The 17,817-nt window shown below is 43.7% G+C and overlaps 2 protein-coding genes across 4 annotated transcripts in view; both read left to right on the top strand.

Annotated features, from left to right (window-relative positions):
- Positions 1 to 579: 579 nt before the first annotated feature.
- On the top strand, positions 580 to 9,052 carry cfap53 (cilia and flagella associated protein 53). 2 transcript variants are annotated; one of them, XM_003457924.5, is made up of 8 exons: positions 580 to 874; positions 3,710 to 3,939; positions 4,470 to 4,643; positions 5,018 to 5,321; positions 5,596 to 5,814; positions 8,008 to 8,224; positions 8,503 to 8,605; positions 8,684 to 9,052. In XM_003457924.5, the coding sequence occupies exons 1-8, from the start codon at positions 806 to 808 to the stop codon at positions 8,931 to 8,933; spliced, it is 1,566 nt and encodes a 521-aa protein (XP_003457972.1). In that variant the 5' UTR covers positions 580 to 805; the 3' UTR covers positions 8,934 to 9,052. The 2 variants fall into 2 exon arrangements, with proteins under 2 accessions (XP_003457972.1, XP_019216961.1); XM_019361416.2 differs by having other exon boundaries at positions 801 to 938.
- A 2,310-nt stretch (positions 9,053 to 11,362) lies between these two features.
- Positions 11,363 to 17,817, top strand: part of myo5b (myosin VB) — a 48,643-nt gene continuing 42,188 nt past the window's right edge. Inside the window, exon 1 of one of the 2 annotated variants that reach the window (XM_019361415.2) lies at positions 11,363 to 11,486. In XM_019361415.2, coding sequence (XP_019216960.1) covers positions 11,457 to 11,486 — 30 coding nt within the window. In that variant the 5' untranslated portion in view covers positions 11,363 to 11,456. Of the gene's footprint in view, positions 11,487 to 14,444; positions 14,864 to 17,817 lie in introns of those variants that run through there. The other variant, XM_019361414.2, reaches the window with a different exon arrangement.

Here is a 17,817-nt window from a genome sequence, read left to right as displayed (position 1 = left end):
AAGTATGCCTTGTTTCCTATGAAGCTAATAAGGAGAGATAAACTGGACAGACTTTGTAGATGCTGATATATTTCCAAAGCACAGTGTTCAAGTATTTATGGCTTGTGACTACAAACCTTCAAATTGATTAAATATACCGAATCTAAATATGTTACTTTTGGTACTACATTGTTTTTGATTTATTCTCGCGCCCCCTTACCTTACCTTGTAGATTGTCTCTCTCATAAATTTCATAAAAAGCAGAAATGTGGATAAAATGTTCTGTATGAAAAATGTCAAAGAAGGTAAGTACTACTTCAAGAAATTAATTTTTAATGAGTGCAAACTCAAGATCTCACTTCCTCATATTGCTGTCAGGATATGAGTGTACTAGCTTTCATCTACATAACCTTCATTTTATGGACGCACAGTGTGAGCACTCAGGTCACATCAGAGCATCGGGCCGTATAGTGTGAGACCCTGCATCGTGACCTACGAACTTCTAACCCCTGCGAGTCAGGCGTACAGTTTGAGCAGAAGGTGAATAACGCGACTGAAAAAATCGCACAGTGTATGCCCAGCAGGGGGCGGAGTTGCCCCGGAGAAATACGGCGGCCACGCTGACGCACCGGAAACCGCAGCCGACATACACTGAGCTGTGACCAACGTCTTCTCTGTTTGTTGCTTCCATGGTAACGGAAAGCGAAGGTCTCCTCTGTGTTTTAACTTTTAACAAAGACTTACGGAGCTCCGAGAGGTGAAACGAAGAGTCGTGAACCGGAGAACAGGGGAAGAAACCCGGACACCAAGAGCCCAACCCCGCGGGATGCTGCTCAGTCAGAGGAGAACGAGGTGCAGGGAGATCACCGGACCCACGCCCCACTCTGTGGCTGTGGTAAGAGGGACACCAACGAAGAAGCAGCACCACGCCTTTAGTAAAAATGGTCCATAATAGTAAGGTAAATAGGTAAATTTACTGCAGGGTAAAAGTACAAAAAAATGCAGCGGTGTAAAGGCAACATTTAAAGTAATAGCACTTATACTGCTGTTAAGTAAAAGTACAATTTCTGCAGTGTGAAGGTAGGCTCATACAGATGAAAGTAAGAATACAGTAAAATCTGTTACGAGTACGCTAAAAGATATACATTCAATTCAATTTTATTTATATAGCGCCAAATCACAACAAAAGTCGCCTCAAGGCGCTTTATATTGTACAGTAGATAGCACAATAATAAATACAGAGAAAAACCCAACAATCATATGACCCCCTATGAGCAAGCACTTTGGCGACAGTGGGAATGAAAAACTCCCTTTTAACAGGAAGAAACCTCCGGCAGAACCAGGCTCAGGGAGGGGCGGGGCCATCTGCTGCGACCGGTTGGGGTGAGAGAAGGAAAACAGGATAAAGACATGCTGTGGAAGAGAGAGAGAGATTAATAACAGATATGATTCGATGCAGAGAGGTCTAATAACACATAGTGAGTGAGAAAGGTGACTGGAAAGGAAAAACTCAATGCATCATGGGAATCCCCGGCAGCCTACGTCTATTGCAGCATAACTAAGGGAGGATTCAGGGTCACCTGGTCCAGCCCTAACTATATGCTTTAGCAAAAAGGAAAGTTTTAAGCCTAATCTTGAAAGTAGAGATAGTGTCTGTCTCCCGAATCCAAACTGGAAGCTGGTTCCACAGAAGAGGGGCCTGAAAACTGAAGGCTCTCCCTCCCATTCTACTTTTAAATACTCTAGGAACAACAAGTAGGCCTGCAGTGCACGAGCGAAGTGCTCTAATAGGATGATATGGTACTACAAGGTCATTAAGATATGATGGGGCCTGATTATTTAAGACCTTGGATGTGAGGAGCAGGATTTTGAACTCAATTCTGGATTTAACAGGAAGCCAATGAAGGGAAGCCAAAACAGGAGAAATCTGCTCTCTCTTTCTCGTCCCTGTCAGTACTCTTGCTGCAGCATTTTGGATCAGCTGAAGGCTTTTCAGCGAGTTTTTAGGACATCCTGATAATAAAGAATTACAGTAGTCCAGCCTGGAAGTAATAAATGCATGAACTAGTATCTGAGACAGGATATTTCTAATTTTAGAGATGTTGCGCAAATGGAAGAAAGCAGTCTTACATATTTGTTTAATATGTGCATCGAAGGACATGTCCTGGTCAAAAATGACTCCAAGGTTCCTCACAGCATTACTGGAGGCCAAGGTAATGCCATCCAGAGTAAGAATCTGGTTAGATACCATATTTCTAAGATTTTCAGGGCCGAGTACAATAACCTCAGTTTTATCTGAATTATACATGCATTGAAAGTATAAATACTCCAGTGTAAAAGTACTCTACTGTGAGTAAAATTAAAAATAATACTATGAGGTAAAAGTGAAAATATTGCATAACTAAAAGGTTGGTGGTTCAACCCCGTGTGCTCCAGTCTGCATGCTTAATATCACTGGGCAAGATACTAACCCCAAGTTGCTCTCAGATGCATCCATCAGAGTATGAATGTGTGAGTGTCAGATAGAAAGCACTTAAAAAGAGCATAGAAAAAAGTGCTTGTGTGAATGGGTGAATGAGGCAAGTTGTATAAGCGCTGTGAGTGATCTCTTAGAGTAGAAAGCGCTACATAAGAACCAGTCCATTTACCATTTACTATGCAAAGTGTCCTATTTCAGAGTAAATCTATAAAGTATTATATTTGCTGTTGCTTCAGTATTAACCTGCAAAGTAACTAAACAGGAGTAGTGGAGTAAAATATGTTTGTGAGTTACAGTGAATAGAATAGAATAGAATAGCTCTTTATTGTCACTGTTACAAGAACAATGAAAGGCAGTTTGGCATCTCTCTGTGTGAAATACACAATAGCGTAAATAAGTATTTACATAATAACACAGACAGCTTTACATTTACACAAGAAATATATGTACAACTTATTCATACACCTGCATACATACAGATACACCCATACATACATATGCATACATACATATATATATATGTATATATTCATGCATATGTGCATGCATACGTACATACACAGACATATTTCCACATACACGCTTACATATATATATACATACACATACATGCCATCTGAGGAGCAGGTGCATTGTGAGGTGCAGTGTGTGATGATGAGTGATATTACACATTGAGTGTGTGTGTGTGTGGGGGGGGGGGTGTTGCTACTATAATAAATACGGTTATAATAAATACAGTTTACAGAGGTAGGAATGTTGGTTGCATTATAGTATAAATAGAGATATGATGTACAAATAAAATGTAATGTCCATGAGTGCAGTTATCCTCCAATCAGGGTGGAGGTAGGGCATGTTTGACAGCCTGTGGGTAAAAACTTCTACTGAGCCTGTTTGTCTTTGACCTGATGGACCTGTAACGTTTACCAGAGGGAAGGGGGGGGGAGTGAGTGTCCAGGGTGCGAGGGGTCTTTGATGATGATGCTGGCTTTCTTCTGAAGTCTGCCAGGATAAATGTCTCTGAGGGGGGTTAGTGAAGTGCAAATTGCCAGCTCTGCTGCCCTCACCACCCGCTGCAGTTTCCTCTTGTCCTCCAAAGTGCAGCAGTTGAACCAGAGTGTGCAGCAGTAGGTCAGAAGGCTCTCGATGGTGGAGAGGTAGAAAATATGAATACTACTCCTCACAGTACTGCAGTGTTACTGATGTCAGTTTCTGTCTGTGTGGTTGTTGTTCTGGATCTGTGTGGTGTCTCAGAGAGCCCGGCCTCCTGCTCTGAGGCCTGCAGAGCAGCTGATGCTGCAGAGGCAGAGGCAGGACGCGGCCCGAGACAAAGTGCTGGAGTTCTCCAAGTACCAGCAGAGCTGCAGCATCAAGACATCATGGCTGAAAGACACGGAGCGGCGATTCCTGAGAGGAGCCGTGGAGAGGGGAGTCCAAGCCGCCGTGAGCCAGCACGAGACTGACGTCGAGCGGAGGAGACGCAGGTTTGATGACAAAGTCCACCCACAGCACCTTTAGTACTCTCATTACTTTATACTCTGATTACACAGCACACATGTAACCTTAGTACCTGCTAATCAAGTGACTTTTTACCGGTTTTCATCACCCAGTATCCCACCTAAAATGAGAGATTATTAAAGCTCAGAATAATAATGCATCATAGTTTTAATCCTCGGCTGTAGTGAGGGAGGAGAGCCTGGAGAGGTGGAGGTAAGAACTGGAGAGAAGAGGAATAAGCACACACGTGTAAAGATGAACATGCAAGCAGCAGATGAAGGTGGATGAGTTTAAATATCTGGGGTCAACCATCCAATGTACAAGGGTGCACAAGATGTGAAGAAGAAAGTGCAGGCAGAGTGGAGGAGAGGAAAACCTCAGAGGAGGTTCATGGATGTAGTGAAGGAGGACATGCAGAGGGTTGGTGTGACAGAGGAGGGTGCTGAGTGGATGGTGGGATACAGTATTTACAGTCTGTGCTTGCTGTGACATCTTTCTCACCCAATCGTGTCCTCAGGCTGGCAGAGCTGCTGGAGGTGGAGGAGCAGCAGCTCCTGCAGGAGATGGAGGAGAAAAAGGAGACAACATTAGAGAAACAGGCAAAGATGAGAGAGAAAGCCAAAGCGCTGAGACACAAGAGAGAGAGCGAGCGGCAGCAGCTGGTGTCTGAGAAGCTGGAGCAGCAGTTCAGGTACCCTGCACCCTCCACCTAAACGCCCACCGTGGCATGTCTTATAGAGATGGTGATTCACTTTAATTAAATAGCAGAAAACAGTTACAAATATTCATCTCAGTTACAAACATTCCCAAGATAAATCATTAATATTAGAGCCAGTGAACTCCTCTGAAGGCATTCATTTCAAACTACTGAGTCACACTGGAACAAGTTAAACGGGAGCACAGCTCGAGGCAGGAAGCTAGTTTGGCCTGCCTGAACTGAAGCTGCTTAAAAACAAGTTCAGAAAGTTAGACTTTAAAAAGCTGATTCGGTCCTTTAACCAACATTAGAAAATCCTTTTAATTTTTAATGAGTAGTCTCAGTTGTGTGGTTGCTGCTGTGCTCAGGGAGCAGTGCGAGGAGGTGCGCAGCATCCGCAGCAGGCTGACGGAGGAGCAGGTGTGCCGGGAGCAAGCCGCTCAGGTGAGGAACCGGCAGGAGCAAAAGCGGCGGCAGCAGGAGGAGGACCTGCTCTTCTCTGAACTGTGGGCGGGTGATGGGCGAGCCAAAGAGGAGCAGGAGAGCGCCCGAGCCCAGAGCCAGCGGCACAGGAACGAGGAGCAGCGCAGCATCCTGTGCAGGCAGATGGAGGCGGCCGAGCAGCAGAGGCAGCGGGAGAGGGAGCTGAAAGAAGAGGAGGCCCGGCTTCTGGTCTGTTCCTCAGTCATTACAGTCGCACTCATCTCAAATCACCACAAGGGGGAGACACAGCTCACAAACACACACAACCACTGCAGCTCATTCTGATGCCTGAAAGATGATTTAAAGGGTCATTCTGAGCATGCGCAGGAGCCTCCTGTTCATATTCCACACTCCTGCTAAACACAACACTGTCTACAGTTCCAACCTAGAGCAGTGACACATTCACCTTTTGCACATTCGGCAGACGTGACAACTGAGTGTATGATAACTGTGTGGCGTGCAGGCGCAGCAGCGGCAGACAAGCCTACTGCACGAGCAGCGGGAGCAGCAGCAGAAGCTCCGGGCGCAGCAGGGCCAGCGGCGGCTGCTGGACCATGGTTTAAGGCTGAAGATGAAGCGCCTGGCCCAGGAGCAGCGCGAGGAGCTGGAGCTGGACATGAGTATCCTGCAGGCACTGCTCAAGCAGGAAATAGACGAGAAACAAGGAGCTGCTCAGAGGAAGGTAAGAGAACCTGAACGTCAAGGCCGGATTGAGCCAGGAAATGTAAAATCAATTCTTTAAATGATTGTTGTCTTGTTTGTAACACTGGTGTTTAATACAACATGAGATCTGTGTCCTCTCGAGGATGCTCACAGACTTAGATTGGTGGCTGTTGGACTTCAGTCAGGGTGCTTTTTATCACTGAATTTGTGAACCACTTCTTTGTTTTTGTGCTGATTATGTAGTTTTGCTGATCTGATTAAGGGAAAGCCTCAAACTAGCACTATGGCAGGAAACAGCATTAACATGTCTGAGCTGTAAAAGGTCAGAGAGCACTGTGCTATAAGTGTCTATGCTCCTGTTCTTCAGTGGGAGAAGGACGGAGCAGCAGGCTGCAGGTGGATGGTATGATGGACTGCTTTGGTAATAAGAGAGAACTGAGTGTAAAAGTAAAGCTGACCGCGAACTCTGGGTAGACCAGAAGAATGAGGCTGAGAGCTGTTTGTCTGCATCAAAAGGATCAGGCTGAGGTGGAATGAGGAGGTTCAGAAATGACCGGGTTCAAGTTTTCGATCTCCTGCTTGGAGGAGGCCTCATTGCAGACACAGGACACACTGCAGAGGTCTGGGAGGTCTGACTACTGCTCCTGAGACCTGAACTTCAGGAACAGCAGTCAGAAGATGGATGAACATTATTTGATTGGTGGATGAGTTTTCTGTGCTGCTCTTTCTGTGGTTCAGTGACAGATTGATTCTTAGCACTGATCCTCTCAGACAAATTCAAACGACTTCAGTGGAAGAACGAAAATATTCAGGCATGGTTACCCACAGTGAGTGCACTTCCTCATTCAGGCCAGCAGGGGGCCTCAGAGCACTGCAGTCAGCTGTAGAATAGAATAGAATAGAATAGAATAGAATAGAATAGAATGCCTTTATTGTCACTATACAGTTGTAGAATGAGATACAGAGCATCTACTCAGTGCAAACATGCTGGGGGGGGGTACAGTTCTGCAGCGCTATATACATATGGACAGTATTAACAGAGGGAAAAAGATATATATATATAAAATGTACAAACATACAAGCCGGTTTTAAAAAAAGTAATATGTAATAAATAGTGTTGTGTATATACAGTTGGGTTATTGCACATAGAATTGGTATTGCACAGTGGTGGTCCATAAAGGAAGTAGGAAGAAAAAAAATTGCGGGGGGGGGCTGTGTTATCGGTGCATGTGTGAGTTCAGGGTGGTTATCGCTTTGGGGAAGAAACTGTTTTTGAGTCTGTGGGTTTTTGTGCTGATGCACCTGTAGCGCTTCCCTGAGGGAAGCAGGCTGAACATGTTGAAACCAGGGTGGGAGCTGTCCTTGATAATGTTTGCTGCTCTGCTGAGGCAGCGGGAGGAATAAATGTCCATCAGGGAGGGGAGAGGGCAACCGATGATCTTTTGTGCTGTCTTGACCACACTCTGAAGCCTCACTCTATCCGCCTTGGTGCAGCTGCCGTACCATACCGTGATGCAGTAGGTTAGCAGGCTCTCAATGGACGAGCGGTAGAAGGTCAGCAGCAGGTTGGAGTTCAGCTTGTACTTCCTGAGGACTCTCAGGAAGTACAGCCGCTGTTGGGCCTTCTTGACGACCGCTGAGATGTTGTCTGTCCAGGAGATGTCAGCAGAGATGAGGACACCAAGGAACCGGAAGGTGTGGACCCTCTCCACACACTCCCCGTTGATGTAAAGGGGGGCTAAGTCAGTGCTGTGTCTCCTGAAGTCAACAATGACTGTAGCTGACACAAGAGTGAACATTGATGAAGCAGGTCAGACATTTACTAAGGACCTGAAGCGGTCTTTAGGCTGAAGTTAATCAGTATGGTCTAACACAGAGTAAAGACTAAATTAATGTTTCAAAAGACGTGGGTTGGCTACATCTGCAGCCTGTCCGCAGTTCAGGACACAAGCATTTCACTACATGTTCACTATATGTTGTACTATATATGTGACACATAAAATTTGTATGGTATTGTATTAAAATTGGAAAAAATGTAAATAAAACATTTCTGAGGTGATGAGAATCGAGAAATTCAGATAAAAGATGATGAACAGCATTCGCAGTTTTCAGCAGCGAAGAGAAAGGTTTTCACTTGTGAAGGAGCACGAGAACGCACTCATCTGATTTACCGCGTGCTTGCTTGTGTGTCTGTGTGTATGTGTGCATTCAGGAGGAGCTGCGTGAGGAGCAGCGCAGGTACCGGAAGTATCTGTTCGAGGAGCTGCAGAGACAGAGGAAAGAGGAGGAGGAGATGGAGCACCTGATCGAGGAGCAGCTGAAGGAGGTCTGGGCTAAACGAGAGGAGAAGAGCCGGCTGGAGAGGGAGGCCAGGAAGAGGCTGATGGAGGAGGTGATGGAGGCGCAGCACCTGCAGATCCAGAACAAATGTGAGAGAAAGCAGAACAGCATTCATGCTGCTGAGAAATGATTTATCCTACATTTCATGACGTCATGTGCTAAAATGAAAACACGAGACATTGTGAGGCCGCCTGATGTGAACGTGTTCCAAAACACAAAGACGCTCAAATGAGATTCACAGCAGACCCGAGGCAGTTTTTATACTTCAATTTGAACTCTTTAATTGTTTCACTGTTTAAATGCTGACTTAGTGTGTGCATGTGCGTGTGTGTGTCTGCGTCTGTGTGTGTGTGTCTGTGCACTCCAGTGTATGCTAATCTGCAGAAACAGGCCGAGGTGAAAAAGGAGTGTGAGGAGCTGGAGCGAGTCATTGAGGAGGAGAAGCAGAAGGAGGAAGAGGAGAAGAGACGGTAGGTCAGCAAACGGCCGAGTGCTGTCTGGGTTGTCTGATGTCCATGTGTCTGACTTACTGTCTGTCCGTCCCTCAGGCAGAAGCAGGTAGCCGGGGCATACCAAGCCGACCTCCGTGCTCAGATGCAGCTGCAGCAGCAGCTCCGCTCAGAGCTGAAGGCTCAGGAGCAGCGGGAGCACCAGCAGGGCCTGATGCTGGAGCAGCTCCTCAGCGCCAAGAAAGAGCACATACTGTCCAGGTTCATGTCCCACAGTGCTGGCACCCACCCTTTTAGGAGAGTGGAGGTCTCCAGGTCTGCGCCCCAGACCCGGCTTACAGACTACTGAACCCCCACAGTTTAATTGGGGGACGGGGTGTGTATCAGGTTTTCTCCACATGTATTTTGTTTGGATATTTCTCTTTTATTTAACACACAAAATTCATTAAAAAGAGTGATTTCAAGAGACGTTTTAGTCCGGTTGTGTTTCTGTGACTATTCAAATTTAAAGAAATTGAATCATAGCTGAAAAAAGTTTGGAATACAGAAAAACAACACTTAACAACAACACTTAAGCTCATGTTGGTATTAATAACAGCGGTTCTCTGAAGTAGTTTTATTTATATCGTGATAATAAACACCTGAAGCAGGTGACAGATTTATGCTGCTTTGGTTTGCCCTTTAAATGCTTCACTGTGAAGTGAGTGATGGGGTGAGTGATGTCAGAGGAGCCTGTTTGTGATTCACACTCTCTGTTGGGTAATATTTACTGAAGGAGAGGGAAGAGAGCAACGTTACAAAACGTCTCAGCCTTTTATTGTGAAAGAATCGTCATGTGGTAAAAAGAAAATAGGCAACAGCAGCAGTTTGATGTAACGGGGTGACTCACTGTAAACCATCTCTAATAATTATAAATGACTCTTCTTTATGAACATCACTGCAAGCTGACAAAGAACTCCCAGGATGAAGCTCCCAGCTCAGCAAGCATCATGTCTTTAATGTATTTAATGAACAGGTAACACTTAACATGAAGGTGCACATACTCACCATTCCTTTCCTGTTTATTAGTAGCATATTGGTTCTTCGTTATAAAGCGCTCATCCTGCATGACTATACTCAGGTAGGATGGGAGGTTTAAGCAGAATAAATGGATAAAACTATTTGACTGTTTTTTGAAGATCGCCCCAAATGGCTTTTGCATTACCTTTGGCAGACGTGTGACCTGCTCTTCTGGTGGAATTTATACTCGGCCTCTTTTTCATATATTTGTCATTAATAAGCTGCTGTGTTGTTTGGATTGCACACTATCAAAAAGTCTCGATCCTAAAATCCTAAGCCTGACTCCACTAAAGTCTTAGTCACTCCAAGAATCGTTCACACTAGTTTTTCTTTAACATTCCCTTCATGCGGGGCCCAAAAAAACATCTCTTTGCCCGGGGCCATACTGTAATGCTGTCCCCTTGCATATGCTTACATCATTGTTACATTGTTAATTGAAGAAGTTAATGAGTATTTAATGTACACTAGAGTCTGTTACTAACAACATACTGTTGCAGTTTGTGTTAATGAAGTTATTCAATCATCGTGTTAAGGAAATATCACACTAACACACTCTGACACACTCTGAGGTTTTCATAGGTAAACTTGTGCAAGCACAAATAAACTCTGCATCATTTCATCATTACATCATAGCTGGAGGTGGGATGGACAGAATAACATGAACACCTCAGCATGACCACAGTGTTTTGTTTTTGTTTTTTTAAGAATGCTGAGAAATAGCAAAACAATCACCTGAAGGTCAAAATGACTTAAAAAAAAACGGTCTCTGCAGACCTGAAATCACCTGAATAACATATTCACTTAATATTTTCATTTATTTCAGTTCATCTTTATTTCACCTGATCGTGTTTGTAAACCAAACATAAACTGTATATCAAAGATGGACACAGCATCTAGGTCAGTAAAGTGAAGTCTTGCACTCCTCCTACTATGCAGGAAAAAGAAGTCAAAAAGGGAGTCTGACTGAATAGAAGTCTTTGACAAAATGAGTCTACTGCTCACCTGATCTCTGACCTCTGTGAATTTTTCTTGAAACTCCACCCTTTCCTCCAAATATGGTCGCTTCTGGTCCCACAGAAAGTAACATGGCAGCTGCCAAATTCCTAAGAAGTAAGCTTTAAACACTTGTTGCTGTCCCTCAGCACACCTCTGAAAACTGGTGAAAGAAATCAGCTCATCCAAATCTCTGAATCATGCACAGCTACCCTTGTAGAGTCAAAGAATAAAAAAAATGCTTACATGTTTATGCTGTCCATTTTCTTGTGTAACTAACTGTGTCTCTATTGCAAAGACTGACCACAGGACTGAACGGTGATTTGTGCAGCACCAATAAAGATTATTTTGAACTGTTAATCGTGCACAGCTCCTCTGTTCCCAAGCATGAAACAAAGAGCTGGAAAACAGTGATATGAATGCTTGTGCCACATTATATTTCACTGATGTCAGAGGAGCACAGGTTCAGGAACATTAATGAAAATCACAGGTCTGTCAGCCTCTGGTGAGATTTCTTCTTCCGTGTGCAGCCTGTTGAAGTTCTCTGTTGTTCTTTTTCACGCCTGTGTTTCACAGCCTTCACGGCTGTGGCAGCGTGATAAAGCCTGTTGTGGGTGGACCGGCGTCTTGTCAGATTCATGTGCAGGTAAACACCTCATACCAGCAGAAGGAGTGGTTTGGGAGTGGACTCATTAGCTGAGTAAGAATAATAGCTGTGCTCAGACAGGTCTGAGATGAGCTGCTGCTTCCCACAATCACTGTCACAGGATCTGATGCAGCTTCCTTCAGCACATGAGGATCTATTTATCAGCCGGAGAGGATGAGTGGAGATTATTACCCCTACTCCAAGGTAAAGGACCCGTTATCGCCTCTGTACTTGCTGTAAGAGCTCATATCTGTGGTTAATGTTCACACAAAATATTCTCTATAACGTTCAGCCTGTCGGCATTACACAACATCTCTGATAACAGACACACTTTACTGATGTGTTATCAGAAGGAAAAGTCTGACTTACATGAGAACATTTTATGTAAAACCAGCTTTATACTTTCAAATTTTATGTCTGTGAGGAGCTATTACAGGAAATAAAAAATGTGATGGGTGGTGGAGCATGAAGGTCAAATATCTACTTTTTCTGGCTCGATAGAATTTTTAGTTTGACTGTGTTTGTGAGAGATTTATCAACATGTCTGAAGAGAAAAGGATAAATTAGTTAGTTGGAAGGATTCTTAGAGGCCTGGATGAGACACAAAGAAAGCAGCCAAAAATCCTACATTTCCCATAGTGCAGCTGGATGGAGTCTTACTGCACTGAAGCAAAACATTAACAGTGAAAGAGACCCAAAATCTTGAAGCAGAGCGTAGTGCTCTTTTAGTGATGAAGTATTAATATCATCTAAGCAAAAGCACTGTATTTTTAATAATACGACTGGAGCTTGTTTACTTTCTATGCTGCTGTGTAGCTTCATCTGTAATAACAAGGCATAATTTCTCTCCAGATTCGTATTTTTAGATTTATGTCTACAAAGTCTCATGCACAGACTAGTTTTAGGCACCCTTTGGTTTTGAATCCTGCTGTGTTAGTTTTTTGTTTCTGGAGTGACCACATTTAGACGAGGTGGCGGAGTGCAAACTGACCACCCAATGCTAGCTAGCATGTTAGCACCAAGTTACATTCCTAGAATTTTACTAAAACTGGAGCTCAGACTTCTCTGCCGATCTGTGACAATAGTTAAACTCACAGCAACCATGATATTGGTCAGATAATTGCCTCCAGCAGCACGAACGCGGCAGCTACAGCCACCTCTCACCACCATAATAATGCAAACTGTAATAATTAGATCAAACCCAACAATCTTCACAAAGTCAACAAGGGAGAAATAGGTTATAGTAACAAAACAGTTTCCTGTATCAGCCTGCAAACATGTTATTTCTGCAGTAAAGCCGAACATTTTAACATGGGAGACTATGGGGACTGACTCAGCGTTGGAGTCTCAAGTGGTCATTAGAGGAACTGCAGCTGTGCAGGCTGACACTTCATCTTGCCACAGACTAGGAAATGCCTCCTGGCAGTTATTTAAAAGACTGAGTCAACAGTAATAAATTCTACGTCAGTGGTCACCAAGTCTGAGGACTTTATCCCAAAATAACATTTAATAGTGTTTTGCTTTTGTTTTTTTTTGTTTTTTAACGGCTGTCCTTGCAGGCTAACTGACATGCACAGGTTACATCGGATTAAGGTGTAACATGTGACATGTTTGCTGGTTTCAGCCTACAGTGTAACTCCTACTGTAAAATAAATGGATTTATAAAGTACATGATTTGCATTTAAAAATAGAAAGAAACATAAAAATTCTTAAGTACAAACCAGGTGTTAACACAGGATTTCTTTACATCCCACCTCATTATTGCAGCTTTGATTGGTCTGGCCTCTTTCTGGTTCCACTGCATTCAGTTTTTGTGGTCAATTTAAACACAAAGAGTTGAAGTGGAACAAAGCTTAAGGTGTGGAAAGAATGACACGACACGTTTGGATGAATGCTGTGAGGTGAGGAGGCGTGGACGAGCGTTAAATGATTAATTCTCACAGTGTGCAGCCTGTTTGCTTTCATGTCTGTTTGTCTTCTCTTTGTGACTGATTGTTTGACATTCTAGTTGTCACTCCGAGCCTTCAAGAAAACATAATCAACAAACAAAAGAAAGATTAAAAATAGAAAAATGTAAGTTCCTCTGAGGGTAGTTCTCTAATCAACCAAATGATGGTGCTATTGTGACAGCACCACAATTCCAATATTTTGCAATGCTTACTTAGACAGCTAATTTTGGTTATTTTTACTTATATTTTTAACGTTTTTTAAATATATTTGACTAATTGTGGTTTATATAGTTTTATTTATTATTGCTTAATAAATAAACCCTTGCACTTAGTGGTAAAAGTGGTACAAGGTCAGCAGTTTGTATTTATAATATTGACCTTTATAAACAGATTTGGTTGTAACTAGATAAAACATTAAAGAGTTACAGCAGTTTGACCGTTAAAGTGGCCACACCCACAAAGGTGTGTCAGCCAATCACAGAAAAGAAGTTTTAGGTTTTTAGAGGTCATTGATTATAATATATACAAAGTTTGGTGAAGAGTGGAAGAATATTGGAGAGCAGGCAGACAAAAGTATGTTTTTGTTTTATGTATGTATGTTACCAATGAGCTTCTCATATGTTGGAGGATTCCCACTGTGGGGTCTTCCTGCTCCATATATGGCGCTCTGAATTACTGTGAGAAAGACTGAAAGTCATATATGTTGTTTTATTACAGTTCATACACATGATTGACGCTGGATTTGCAATAAGTGAAATAAAATTCGGACTTTCAGAGTTTAGAGAAGCAGCTAGGAGTGATTATTTTAGCGGTTTAGCTCTGTTCACTTAGACCCACACAAATAATTCTATATACTGGAATAAACAGGCAGTGGAATTGCTGCCGTTTTCCACTGGATCCACAAACACAATCAGTCTTGTATTAATTAGTTCAGAATATTTTGCAAGGCTTCCTAATTTCTGAACAGTGGTGAGCTATCTGTACCAGATCTGACTGTGTGAGGCAGTGAATTTTGGAGAGGCTGACATAGTGTTGATGCTTTTACAGGGTTGGTATTCACAGAAATTCAAATAAAATGTTAACTTGGGAATTTTTTTAAAAAAAGGACCCCTCAGGTTTCTCTCAGGACCCTCTGTGGGGCGCCACGCCTCACGTTGAAGCACCCCGCGTCGTGTGTGTGTGTGGTTGAAACCTGGCTTGGAGCCAGGGATCAGCCAATCAGCGGGCAGTGTGGGGAAAACACGGCTGTCAGGAAGAACCGGCCTCCTCCCTCCACCTGCGGGTCGCTTCAGGCTTTTCGTTTCCGTTTTTCTGGATTTCGGGATCCTTCTTCCGGTTCTAACACTTTTCATCGGCTCTGAGTTTACCCTAAAGTATCCGAGGGTTCGTTTTTACCGGAGGAAACACCAGCGGGAGCGTGCTCCTTCGGACCGACACTACACCGAACAAAGTGACCGAAACTCGGCCAGACACCTGCTGCGGGGCATGCGCACTGGAAGGTCTCTGCTGGTTTAGGACCGAACCGGAGCGCAGAGGGACTCTAATGGATCATTAATGGGCACAAGAGGAGCTTGTTAGTGTAGTTTGATCCACCGGGAAGGCACAATGTCCGTGAACGAGCTGTACACGAAGGTGAGTTTACTTTTCACCTGGAAAACAGACGCGCACCTGCTGGAGCAGCTCCAGCCCGAACCCCGTCACTTGCGTCGCCTTTAGCCGCTCAGGTCTCACCTGCACTAAACTCTGAGCATGGTTTATGTTACCTGACGGTGTTTATTCAGATTTTAAAGAGATGAGTCACCTGTTGGGACTTGTGTTGGAACATTAGTACATGGCGCTGCGAGTGGAGAGTGAAGTAACGTTGGAGCTATAAATGTTGACGCTACAGAGGTGGGGTAGGGGGATATTTGGGCTGAATGTAAGAGAGGAACAGGTAAAGCCTGGATAACGCCAAGTAAAGAGACTTTACCGAAGAAATTCCACAGAATGCATACTTTACTGTAAAATGGCTAATTTTTGAATGGAGTCTTGCGTGCGGCTGAGCGGACAGGTGCAGGAGGCGCAGATTGAGTTAAAAGGGACCCGTGTTGGATTTCAGAGTGGTTCACAGGACTCAGGCTGTCTGTGAGGCCGTGCTTGACGGTTTCTGTGATCAGGGAATTATCACTGGTTGAATAAACCTTCAGAGCGAGACCGGAAGCTGGATTTCTGCTGGAAGTTTGAACCTGTTATCAGCCTGGAAAAGCAGCATTATTACACTCACTGATGATTCATCACTCAGATCACTGACAGCCCATCATCTGCTCACCTGCACATCCGTGATTAATGATTAAAGCTCATTTTCTATAATAAGCAACAAAAGAAAATCAGAGATGAAGTCATTGTCTTATCTAATGTCTTCATCCTTCAGCCACACGCACATGCACACAGTCAGATCATTAAATTTGTTGTGTTTGTCTTCCAGCTTAATATTCTTCAGCATCATAAACCGACAGGCAGAAATGGGAGAGAGAATAAAAACATAAAACAGCTGATGAGTAACAGGAAGAAAATGCTCAGACAAAAACAAAACAAAATAAAAAAAGAATAAAAGCAGAGAGACTCTAATGCATTGTGGGGATTGTAGGATTCAGCAGTGTTGTGGGTTCAGTCAGGCTGGGCTCTGTCCATCCTCTGATGGTTGGATTTCTTTGATTCGAGGATTCGACTTTGTTGTGTTCTACTCTTTAATCTGAGCTTCGTTCCCGGTCTAATCTGTGACTCTTTATTAACTCAGCAGGAACCTGTTTGAATGTTTGTGAACTTGTTAACCTCGCCTCAGCTTGAGTGAAACCTCTGCTCAATCAGGCTGTCTGAAATCTGAGATGCAAAGACTAAATGAGCTTCCTCCTGCAGCAGAACTCACTGTAGTCCCACTGTAGTCCTTCAGTCTGTACAGTCTCATGAACCACTGTAATCAGGCAGAAAAGTGTCTTCTTACGTCAGCATTTACAGCAGGGGGAAAAGTTGTGAGTTTAATTTTGTGCTTTTTTTCTGAGATCTTCTTGTGAGAGATGAGAATTAAAACTTGTCAGGTTGTTTTGTTTTGTGATCTTGGGCTCTGCTTCATTCTCTGAAAACTTTGAGTGCTGCTGTTTGAGTGCTGGAGTTCAGTGAGTCTTCTTCCTCATGCTGTTATGAGAAGAAAGTGACTCAGAAGCCGACTTTAATCTGTTGATGCTTCATTTTATTACATGCTGCTGATAATGATGGCCTTGACTCTGACACCAGATGTATTTTTAACTGCCGTCATTTTGTCGTAGAGCTCTTCTGCACCAAACTCACTTTGACTTTTGGACCTTTCAGTTTGAACTGAAGCAAAATTTAATGTGTGGACTGTGCAGAAGTGACAGCAGGATCTCTGACAGGTTAGGTTAGGTTAGACTCTGTAGACTAAAGTTAGCCTACAGCTTCAGATTGTGTTGATGGGATGTTTCCACAGCTTATGTTTATAAAGCTGTAGCTTCTTACTAAAATCACATTTTAAAGTTTCCGTGTTGTTTTATGTTGTTTTGCTTCACTGAACCGCATTTCTTTCATCCTTTTTAATTTAAGTGACATCATAAACTCTGGCTGAGACAGTTGTTGTCACAGGTTTTGGTCTCAGGATGAAAACCTCGTAGTAAAGGTGTCATAATTGGAAAAAAGGGGGAAATGAGCTGCAGCAGCACCTGTAGACAGGACGCTGGATCAGCTACGTTTTAAAAAGCTAACTGTAAATAATGACGGCAGGCTGTAGGTATGTTCAGAGGACAGAAGAGAGGTGCACACCTGTCATCGCACCTGTCCATATGTTTAACCTGTGAGCGCAGAGTCTGTGTTCCTGCAGCAGTAACAGTGAAACCTGTGAAGCTGGACCGTACGTGCTGCTGATACAGCTGCTGCTCCTCTACACTGAAAGGAGGCAGTTGAAGTGGCTCAATCATCTGACCAGGACGCCTCCTGTTCACCGTGTTATGTTTTATCTATCAGGGAGGACACCCCAGGACAGACCAGGACAGATTATGTCTCCCTGCTGTCTTAGAAAGGGTGGAGGAGGTGGGTGGGCTTCTCTGCTTGGATCCCTGCCCCCGAGATTAGGGGCAGCGGCTTCTTCCAGTCTTAAAAATACCGATCACATCGTAAAAATTCATTGCAATGAAAAAAATATAAACAGAAACAATCAAACCATCTCTGGAATGGAACAAAAACTGAAAAGTAAGAACTAAATAAAAACACGTGTGCAGGCGTAACCCTGAAGTTCATTCAGCTTTCAGTCGGTCATGTTTAATATTGTTTTACAAACAGTGAAGTTCATTCATGTGAACATTTCCACCAGCTGACAGCAGCACTTGTCTACATCCTCTCCACATTCTGCTGTAACCTCTCTTTTTAACCCATGTCTGAGAAACTGAGCCACTGTGTTTAGATGTGATCACCCAAAGCCAGCGAGGACGGGCGCCATGCAACCCCAACCCCCGCCACCCTGCAGAGGATGAGCGGTTGGACTGAATGATGGAGACTCGCGCAGAAGAAGTCGTCTTCTGCTGTGCAGGCCGGGATTAGCT

This window comes from Oreochromis niloticus, linkage group LG7 (genome assembly GCF_001858045.2).
Source record: "Oreochromis niloticus isolate F11D_XX linkage group LG7, O_niloticus_UMD_NMBU, whole genome shotgun sequence".
Taxonomy (NCBI): Eukaryota; Metazoa; Chordata; class Actinopteri; order Cichliformes; family Cichlidae; genus Oreochromis; species Oreochromis niloticus.
The sequence above is the reverse complement of the archived record's forward strand: the minus strand, read 5'-3'. Positions and strand labels throughout refer to the sequence as shown.